At 54.6% G+C, this 10,203-nt stretch overlaps 1 protein-coding gene across 4 annotated transcripts in view; it reads left to right on the top strand.

The window, feature by feature from the left end:
- Nucleotides 1-6,641, top strand: part of LOC138165065 (CMP-N-acetylneuraminate-beta-1,4-galactoside alpha-2,3-sialyltransferase) — a 144,542-nt gene extending 137,901 nt beyond the window's left edge. For 3 of the 4 annotated variants that reach the window (XM_069093179.1, XM_069093178.1, XM_069093176.1), the window contains 3 exons: nucleotides 406-552; nucleotides 3,062-3,208; nucleotides 5,994-6,641. In XM_069093179.1, the coding sequence (XP_068949280.1) occupies nucleotides 406-552; nucleotides 3,062-3,208; nucleotides 5,994-6,083 (384 nt within the window). In that variant the 3' untranslated portion in view covers nucleotides 6,084-6,641. The remainder of the gene's footprint in view (nucleotides 1-405; nucleotides 553-3,061; nucleotides 3,209-5,993) is intronic. The other variant, XM_069093180.1, reaches the window with a different exon arrangement.
- Nucleotides 6,642-10,203: the final 3,562 nt, after the last annotated feature.

The following is a 10,203-nucleotide window of genomic DNA, read 5'->3' as shown; positions in this document are numbered from 1 at the left end:
ATTCATACCTCCATTCACACCTCTGCCCCATCCCCATTCACACCTCTTTCTCATTTCTCCTTATCTCTCTCATCCCCATTCACACCTCTCTATCTCTCATCTCCATTCACCTCTCTTTCCCAGTTCTACTCATTTCTCTCCCATCCTCACAGTGACTCATCCCCATGCACAGTGCTGTCCCATTTCAGTCACACCCTTCCCCCTATCTCATATGTGTTTCACTCCTAGTCACTCTCCTTTAAGCGTGAGCTCTCCTGATCCCTAGGTGACATTGACAACCTCTTGGCCCCCATTCCTACTCCTGGTCTTGGTTCACACCCTTCGGCCTGGTCACATGTTTGGAATCTCATTCGAAGCCCTGCTCCCTTCTCCTCTTAGACTTATTGTTTCCTTGTTCCTTCCCAGAGTGCCTCGGACGGTTTCTGGAAGTCAGTGGCCACTCGAGTGCCCAAGGAGCCACCTGAGATACGAATCCTTAACCCCTACTTCATCCAGGAGGCTGCCTTCAGTTTCATTGGACTCCCCTTCAACCACGGCCTAATGGGTCGGGGGGTAAGAAGTCTGGCTGGGCCAGGATGGTGGGAGGGCTCAGGGAAGGGAGGGGTACAGCATCGTGAGGAGGAACAGCAAATACCCACAGGGCCAGTGTCATCTTGGGAGGCTGACTCCCAGATATATACATCTAGCTCTAACCTTCCTCCTGGCCTCCAGTCTTGCAGCCCAAAAGGGCATCTCCAGCTGGACAGAGGCTCTCCCAATGTGCCTGCAGACTGAATGAGATTAAAATCAGGTGGTTCAGGATATGACTGAATAACCAGGAAAACAGCTACTACAAAGAATAGGCTTTCAGCATCTGTGGAAAGAAGAGATTTCCCTAGAAGGCCTTCTGGTCGTGAGCAGTGAGGACCTCTGGTCTATCCAGTGTGAGCAGGGAGCGGTCTGGGCAAGGCAGCAGAGCCCCAGAGTGGGGCAGAGGATTGAGTGAGGGTCTCACTTGGAGGAGCCTGGGCCAGACTGTCTGTGGGAATTGGTGCTGCCAGTCCAACGAGCTGTGATTGAGGACTGAGGCAGGCCCTCTCCTGGGAGCATGCATCTAATCGAGAGGCTGCACATGCATGTAGAGGTGGATGCACCGTAAGCAGGAGGTCACAGGGTCTGAGGCACCAGGACTTGGCAGATGGGGAGGGTTTTGTGCAGAAGGGGCTGGAGCTGAGTCTGAAAGGGCTGCTCAGTAATGGTGGTGAGGAAGGAGGACACTACAGGCGTGGGGGGAGCCAAGGCAGAGGCACAGACAAAGGGGTGGGGGAGCGAGCACTGAATCGGCACCCACTGTATGCCAGGCATTGGCTAGGAGCTAGGTGCTGCTGTTGTCTCCATTTTACAGTAGAGGAAGCAGACAGGTTCAGTGACTTGCCCAGGTCGCATGGCTCGTGAGTGTCTGAGGCCAGATCTGAATTCAGGTCCTCCTGATGCTAGGTCCTGCATTCTACCCCCCCCCGACCATCCCCCACCTTGCTGCCTCCAGAGAACAGAAGGGGATCTCAAAGCTGTCCAAGAGAGAAAGCTGAGTAGCTACTAAAGCCGGCCTGCAGCAGCTTCAAAAGCAGAGTTGTCAGGCCGCTGCCAGGCCTCTGCCAGGTGGGCATGGCCATCTTGTGCCAGCTCCTGACCAGCTCAAGTGATGGGCATAAGGGGACTGCTCTGGCTTACAGTGGTTGATGCCCAGAGAGGAGTCAGGCCAAGTCTGACTTGTGTCCTTGGGACAGAGCTGTTTTTTAAGAGTTCAGAATAAAGATGGGAGAGCCAGGGTAGAGAAAAGGAGACAGAGTTGAACACATCTGAGTTCCTGCACCGGTGGCATGGCCCTGGGCAGGGCCCTTCATCAGGCAGGGCCCTCAGGCAGGGAAGGGTCTCAGTCCAGGGCATTTCTCTGGGGAGAAATCCCAGGGCCATGCCTAGCATAGAAGGAGCCAAATCCTGTGGGAAGTCAGTTCACCAGGGGTGAGAGGGAGTTTTCAGTGAAATCTTGGCCACACGCATGGACACACACATATACATATACATCCACAAACATACACATTCACATAGATGCATATCACGATGCACATAAACACACACGTGTACATACAACACACATATAACCGCACCTGTGCACATACATATACAAACATAGGAACACACATACACATGCATGCAAACACACAGCCTTCTAGTCTTCACAAAAAGGAAAAGCGGCACTTGTCTAAAGAGATCGTTGTGGCCACATTGGCAGCTTGCCAGCTGACTTTGGTTTCACAAAGGCTGACAGAGGAAGGGAGTAAGGACAGCGAAGCCAGCTCTGTGGGCAGCTCACGTGCACAGGGAGACAGAGCCTGCCTCTCCTGCCCCCACCGGAGCCTACTAGGGAGGCCACAAAAAGCATCCCTCCTCTGAGCAGCTCAGCCACCCCTTCCTGTCCTGGCCTCGAGGCGGTCCCATCTCTCTGCCCCTTCCTGGCAGCTCTCTCTACCTGCCTCTTTGTCTCTTCTGGTGTCTGCTTTTCTCTGTCCCTCTGTCATTGTCTGTGCCCATCCCCCTGCATCTTTCTCTGTCCCTCCATCTTTCCCTCTGCCCTCCTCTGTGTCTCTGCCCCTCTCCTTGCATCCCTCCCTCTCTGTTGCCTTAACTTTTCCCTTTTTTCTCTTTCTCTCCACTTCTCCAGAGACGGCTTTGGGTCTCCTCCCACCTCTTTGTGACCTCCCTCTTTCCCCAAGGCAGGGAGAGGGGGCAGAGGTGGAAGGGGAATACTGTTCCAGTGTTGCCATGACCCAGTGGTGACAGCAGAGATACTTCACCCCAGATGGGGAATTCAGTCTCTCCTTCCTGCCCCCATATCCCTCAGGGAACCCTGCTGCCCTCCCTGGATGGGGCTGCTGTGGGTTGAGACTAAATCTCATTACCTGAAGCCCAGGCTTGTCAGTAGGCTAGGTAGCATAGGATACCTCTGGGGCAGCAATGAGGGGAGAGGGGGAAATCCCCACCAGCACACACACATTGTGAGCCTCTCTCCCTCTTCCCCCAGAACATCCCAACTCTGGGCACTGTGGCAGTCACCATGGCCTTGCACAGCTGTGACCAGGTGGCGGTGGCCGGCTTCGGCTATGACATGAGCTCACCCAATGCCCCCCTTCATTACTACGAATCTGTTCGAATGGCAGCCATCAAGGAGGTAGGAATGTGGTGTGGGGGGATTATGGGTCCTGAGGATGGCCTGGGGGGAAGAGCCCTAGCCCAAAGCCCACCGAGTCATTTCTGCCTCTGTTTTCTGGGGGCTCAGGTACCAGAGAGGCGGAAGTAGGGGGCCTGTGAACCTGCCCAGCTCCTCATGCCTGGAGCCCTGGGCCAGCCAGCCCCTGCAGGGCCTTGGGTTGTTCTGCACTTTTCTCAGTGATTGGCTGAAGGCAAACTCGTCCAGTCTGCAGATGACCCAGAGCTGGGAGGGAGAGAGGAAGCTAAGACACTGGGTGACACAGTCAAAATCCAGGAAGCTCTTAGCAGGCGGAGGCTGAACCTAATCAAGTGAATTTAATCAGAATAAACATCAAGACTTACACTTTGGGTTCAAAAAATCAACTTCTCAAGATGGAGAAGGGCTGGTTAGCTACAGTTTGAGCTGGGGGAGGATCCCAAGGTCACATGAGACCACCAGTGTGGGGTGGGCACAGGAGGAGGGGGCTGGATGCACTCCGTCCTGTGCCCTCCTCAACCTTCTCTGGAGTGACTGACAAAATTAGAGGTTCTTAGTCTAGCGTACAGAAGGTCTGTGGGGGACATGATGGCTGAAGGGCCCGCCTATGGAGGAAGGGCAGTGGGAGAGAGCTCCAGAACAGTACAATTAGGTCATATGTCAGGAGCTGCCCGGGGGCAGGGGGGATGGACTGTGGTGGGGAGGTAGTGAGCTCCCTGTCCCAGGAGGGCTCCAAGCAGAAGCCAGCTGCCCGCTTATCAGGCATGTTTGGCACATTGGCTCCTTGCAGCTCAGCTCTGAGTTTGTGTGAGCTGCATCCAGGGCGAGCTCCCCTCCTCTGAGCCCTCAGCCTCCCAGAGTACTGCCAGTGCCCAGCCATGAGCAGTGAAGATCTCTGGTGATTTGTCAGTCCGTATTTCTGAGATGAGTGTGTGGCACCCATTGTTATACAGCTGTTCCTTGGGTGTCTGAAGGCTGACTCTGAGTTTTCATTCATTTTGTAACTTATTTTGAAGGAATCTCTTAGCACTTTTTCCTGGTGAAGAGGAGGCTCTGGGCTCCCTCTCCCAGCTCTGGCTGGCTTTTCTATCATCGGGGTTCTCAGGGCAACCCTACAGTGCCAGGGTTACCAACACTCACCCAGGGGCCCCAGCCGTGTGTGAGGCCCCATCCTGTGGCCAGGATGAGTGGGTGGGCAGCGGCAGCAGAGGCTCCCCTCCTTCTGCAGGCAGCCTTCCCTGACCCTCCTGCCTTGGAGGGGACCAGCCTGCTGCTGGGTACCAGGGACTCAGAGTCTGAATGACCAGGAACTGGGCTGGGGCCTGGGCTACGTGTGCGGAGGGAGATGGGGGCCTGGCCTGCTTAAATACCCATGCAGAGGTGAGGACGGCCCAAGGGTCATGCCGCCAGGGCAGAGATGGTGTGCATGGGGAGTGTTGGGAGGGCCTTGAATGCCAAGCTGAGTACAATGAGCTTCCTCGTGAGGTAATGATTTCCCCGTCCCTAGAGGTCTCCAAGCTTACTTCTGAAGGATGTTGCTTCAGGGAGGGGCTGAACTGGGTTTCCTCTGAGGTTCTCCCCAGAAGGCCCACCTGGCAAGGCCATTAATCAGGTACAGTGAAGCTGAGCCCTCAGGCCTCACCTGGGAGACCTGCCAGCCCCAGGAGCCTTTGTCCTGTCCTTGTCATTCCCTTGCTCTGAGCTGCCCCAGTAGCTGGTGGGGACTGGGGGTAGGGTAAGCAGCAAGCTCCCAGGCTGTCCTGCCCTCAGGGAGCTCCCACACTGGAACCTCCCCAGCTTTTTTCCATCTGCCCCATTCTCTAATTCCCTATCAGAGGCCCTGAGCTCCCTGGTTCCAGACTCCTTCCCATGCTTCCAGCCTTTTTCTCTTCCTGTCTGTCTCCTTCAGGAAAAAAGAGACATCTCAGTTCAGAAACCACTTGCCAGAAGAGGCAGAAGGCAGCCCCCAGACACAGGCCCAGCCTGGTCAGTGCAGCCACAGGGCCCTGGGCCTTCCTGTCTCTTCCTCCTTATCCCTTAGGCTCCCTCCTTGCACCCCAGCCCTGGAGCCCCCTGGTATATCCTGGGCATGGGCTTGGGCTCCCTTACCCACCCTGACTTAACACTATGTCTTCATCCCCCAGGAAAAGTAACTGGTATGGACATGTTTTCCATCACCTCAGAAATGAGGAAAAATTCAGCCCAGCAGACCTCACCACTACCATGCCCATTCCCTGCCCCTACCCCTCTCCCTAGGCAGCAACTGCTCATCTCTGGGCACACCATTGACCTTCCAGGGCTGGAGACGTATGAAGTCGTTTATCGCCAAAGACTTTATCCCAGGGCCCCACCTTCCCAGTCACCAAGGGGTCAGCCTTGGATCTGCCAGTGTCCCCAGCCCCCTGGCCACTTGGTAAGAGCGGGTCTGTGGAAGGAGGGTCAGGTTTGTCCTGCTGGGCCCCAGGCAGAGCCTGACTTGCCAGCCTCCTGATGCAAGGACAGTCTTCTTGACCCCACATCCAGCTTGGCTTCTGGGGTCTTGGGGTCAGGGAGAAGCTGGATGTGGGAGGGCAATGTGGCTCAGGATCAGACTAGACAAGATGCCCCCAATCCCCCTGGCTTGGAGCACATTGCCCTGGTGGTGATGTAGAGCTTAGCCCACAGTAAGGCGAAGGCAGGGATTGAGGCCTTCGGTGTCTGACCCAGCTGGGACAGGGGGCAAGGGTGGGGCTGCAGCCTGGCTGACCAAGCTTCTTCTCACTTCCAGTCCTGGACACACAACATCCAGCGAGAGAAGGAGTTCCTTCGGAAGCTGGTGAAGGCCCATGTCATCACTGACCTCACCAGTGGCATCTGAAGGACCCAGGATATGGCACGTGAAGCACCAATCTCCACAGGATGCCAGGCCCTATCTGTGATGGGAGAGCCTCCTTCCTCCCTTGTAACTGGACCCCAGATAGACGAGGAGCTTCTGCGTGGGCAAGTGCCAAGAGCCACCAGTGCCAGCCTTGACCTGCCCTGCCTCCTTCATCTAAGCAGGGCCTCCTGTGAGAAACTTGCCCCAGACTGAGCCTTGCTTGGGACTGAGGAACTTGCCTGAGACTGGGGGGCTCTGTCTGGGACTGGGGGACTCTGGAACTGAGGAACCTGTCTGGGACTGGGGGGCTCTGCCTGGCCCTGAAAGGTCCTTCCTGGGTCTGAGACCTGCCTGGGACTGAGGGGATCTGCCTGAAACTAGGGGTCCCTGCCTAATGCTGATGGCCCTACCTGGGGCTTGGGGGCCCTGACTGGCTGGCTGGCAGGGTATGGCCTTCAGGGCCCTGGGAAGGTCTCTTCCCTCAGTGTTTGCTGTATTTTATTTTGTGGATGCAAAGTGGGTGGGGAGGGAGGGAAGGGGGATAATTTATTTTTTAAATAAGGCTGAAGACATGAAGTCTGGTCAATGTTTGGCAAAGAGAGAAAGTAGGGAATGTCCCTGGGCTGCACCTTGGGTGGGGGGGGGGGGTGGGGGGGGGGGGGGGGGGGGGGGGGGGGAATGTGGGAGGCAGGGAAGAGCAGAAGGGGTCTGAGGAGTGTGTGTGGGAGGGTGTCTGATACTCCCAGACCTGTGCCTGGCAGAAGTTGTGGCTTGGAGCCAGCCAGGGAGGAGGAGGAGAGGGGGCCAGAGAGAGTGGTGTGCCCTTCTCTCCTAACTCCCTCCATTCCCTACCCAATGGTGAGCCCTTGGAACCTTACAAGGCCCAGACAGGAGACCTGAGCTCTCTTCAGCAGCGGCAGCAGCTTGGGTCCTCGACAGGCCAATACCATCCCCTCGGGTCTCAGGTCCTACCTTCCCTCAGGAATGCAGGGAGGCCTGGGCCCTGGAGCTGCCAGGTGCCAGGCAGGCAGAGGCTGCGGCTGCTGCTGCTGGGTGGGATCCAGGCCAGAGGGCTGGGATGAGCCCGGATGAGCAGGAGCCTGTGGGGCCTGTGCTATCCCTTCTTCAGGGGCCAAGGAGCAATAAAGCTAGCAGCGGTCTGGCCTGGGTCTCTTCCTCACCTTTTCCCTTGGCAGGGTCTCAGGCCAACCAGCACCCCCTCTGCACAGCTGAACCCTGTCTGTCTGGACCAGTCATATTTGGGCCTTGGAGCCTCACCAGCTGTTTCTGTTAGCCTGGCCCAGCCCACCTGTGAGGGCCCCTGCAGCCCCCCTGCAGGGGGGTCAGTGGGCCTGCTCCCACCCCCAGCTTTGCCAGGAGCCCTCTTTAAGGCCTTTGGGAGTAGCCTGCTCAATATCTGGCCTGCCCGCCTCTACTGTGTTTCACTATCAGATTCCCTGCACGGGGTCAGGCCCTCATGTAAGCCAAGATATGTCTTCATGTGATATTTAAGGAAATACAGAACCCCAGGTGGCTTTTCCAGGGAGAGACAAATCAGAAGTGATCCATCAGGCCCTGCCTCTAATCTCTGCCTGCCCCTGGCACCAGGGCCTCCCCAGACCTTGGCTTAGATCTTTCCAAAAATCAGAGGTCCCAACGGCCACACTGGGAATCACTTTTGTCAAAGCTACTACCAAGTGGGGCCTCCTGAGCCCTTGCCTGGGCCCTGCCCTGGGGGAGGAAACAGCCATTGGCCTCTCCCAGCCGGAAGCCCCAAAGCAGGGCTGCTATTGTACCCCCTCCCTGGGGCCCCAGCTCAGTGTACTGGCTACAGAGCCTGCAGCTTTTTTAGGGGAGTCTTGGCAGCCTCTCAGGGCCCTGAGACTGTGCCTCAGTGTTTTAGGAGGAAGCCAGGGCCTGCTCCCATCAAGCACAGCAGCCACATGGGGCCCTCCTCCCCTGGACCTCAGTGTCCCTGAGGATGCAGCCCAGAGGGGTGGGTGCTGAACATAGGCAGGCTCCTGTAGGAGCATCGCCCAGCCCTGAGGATCAGAGGGGCTACCCCAATGTACAAGGAGTCAGGCCCTGGTCTGCTGGAGATGGCCGTTCAGCCCCCCACCCCACCTCATGGGGCTCCTGCTACCTCAGGCACCAGTACCTAGGAGGCTCTCAGCGAAATCTCCATTTGCCACATTGTGTCACTGGCTCCCCACTCTCATGGGAGAAAGTGTTCCATCACATTCCGCCCAGCCCGCACTTCCGGTCCACCTAAGGACACTGCAGGCCCTTGCTAACTGGCAAGCTGAAATCCTGGCAGGCCAAGATCAAAGGGGACCCGTCCCTATGCCTTGGAGAGGTTAGTGACCTCACTGGTAGCTAGAGACTGCTGGCTGTCTCAGTGCACAGAAGGATGGCCTGGCAATCATCCAAGCCTGTCAGTCACGAGCTGTGTGACTTCAATGAGCCTCAGTTTCCTCATCTGAAAAATGGGGATAATCATAGCACCTACCTCCCAGGGTTAATATTTATAAAGCACTTGGCACATAGTAGGAGCTTAATAAATGCTTGTTTTCGTTCTTCCTTTCTTTCTTTGTCATACAATTAGAGTAGCATTGGCATTGGAAGGGCTGCAGACAGCCCATAAGCAGGAGGATTCAATCCTTTAACTCTTCCTCTGGAAGGGAGCAGATACAAAAAGTGGAGAGTTGAGGGAGGGCGAGTTCCCCGCCGGGGACTTGGTGGGTATGTGAGGCCACTAGCATCTCTCGTCAGTTCATGTAGAGCAGGAGCACAGCTTGTAAGGATTCCTGGGACCTCTGGGGGTGTGGGTGAGTGCCAGGGGGAGCAGTGACCCAATGCCAGGACCTGCTCTTCTAACCCCACCCCCCAGCTTCCCCGTGGATCCACAGATTCTGTCTCTGTTAAAAAAAACTTAACGATTCCATTTTAAAAATATTCTGTTTTAATCAGCCAAAATGGGCCTTCTCCCTCCCCATCTCCCCACTGAGAACACGAGAAAAATAAAACTCATTGCAAACATGTACAGTCAATCAAAACTAATTTCCATATTAGCCATGTCCAAAAAATTATTTGTTTCATTCTACATTTCGAGTCCTTCATCATTCTTCCTCTGGCGTCCTGGTAGGTCATCACACTGATAAGAGTTCAGTACAACAGCATTCCCTCATTTATATACCATAACTTTTTCATCCATGCCCCAATTTCTGGGCACCCCTTCAGATTCCCATTCTTTGCCACCTCAAAGAACTATCACTGTTTTGTGCATCAAAATTTGTTTTGGGGGCAGCTAGGTGGTGCACTGAATAGAGGAGTCAGAGGAACCTGAGTTCAAATGTGACCTCAGACACTTAATACTAGCTGTATGACCTTGGGAAAGTCACTTAACCCCAATTGCCTTGCCTTTCCCCCTCCAAAAAAAAAGTTTTGCTTGGACTAATCCCTTCCTTAACCTCCCTCTAATTTCTCTTCACCCCTTCTCCTAGTTCCCTCTTATTTCCCTGTTGAGTGAAGTGAATTTCTGTATCCAACAGTGCATGTGTGTCTGTGTGTGTGTTTTCTTCCTTCTGACCAGTTCAGATGAGAGTAACAGTCATGTCTCAGCCATTTCCCTCTTTCCTTATTTGTAAGAATATCTACTTGTGAGCCCTGATTGGGTGAGATAATTGTCCCTAAACTTCTTTCCCCTCCCTGCCCCCCCCATTCCTCTTCCCTTCTTTCCCCATTCTTTTCTTAGGATCATCAAGACATAACAAAATCACTCTCAAACCTTTTCTAATTAGATTCTCTGTAGGAGCCTTGATGTTAAAAGGGACACATGACTTTCACCCATATTGGAATGTAAGCAGTTTATCCTTATTAATCATTATCATTCACATTTGCCTTTTTATGATACTCTTCACTCCTGTATTCAAACTTCAGAGGTTTTCTGTCGTTTTGATCTTTTCATCAGGAATGCTTAGAAGTCCTTTATTTCATTAAAAACCCATTTCCCCCTGAAAGATTACGCTCAGTTTTGCTGGGTAAGTGATTCTTGGCCATAAGCCCATCTCCATTGTGTTCCAGAATATCATATTCCAAGCTCTTTGCTCCTTCACAGTGG

Source organism: Petaurus breviceps, unplaced genomic scaffold, assembly GCF_028583685.1.
Source record: "Petaurus breviceps papuanus isolate PSGF00001 unplaced genomic scaffold, PetGlider_PUasm1.0 207, whole genome shotgun sequence".
In the NCBI taxonomy this organism is placed as follows: Eukaryota; Metazoa; Chordata; class Mammalia; order Diprotodontia; family Petauridae; genus Petaurus; species Petaurus breviceps.
Note: the sequence above shows the minus strand (reverse complement) of the source record. Positions and strands in the feature narration are given on the sequence as shown.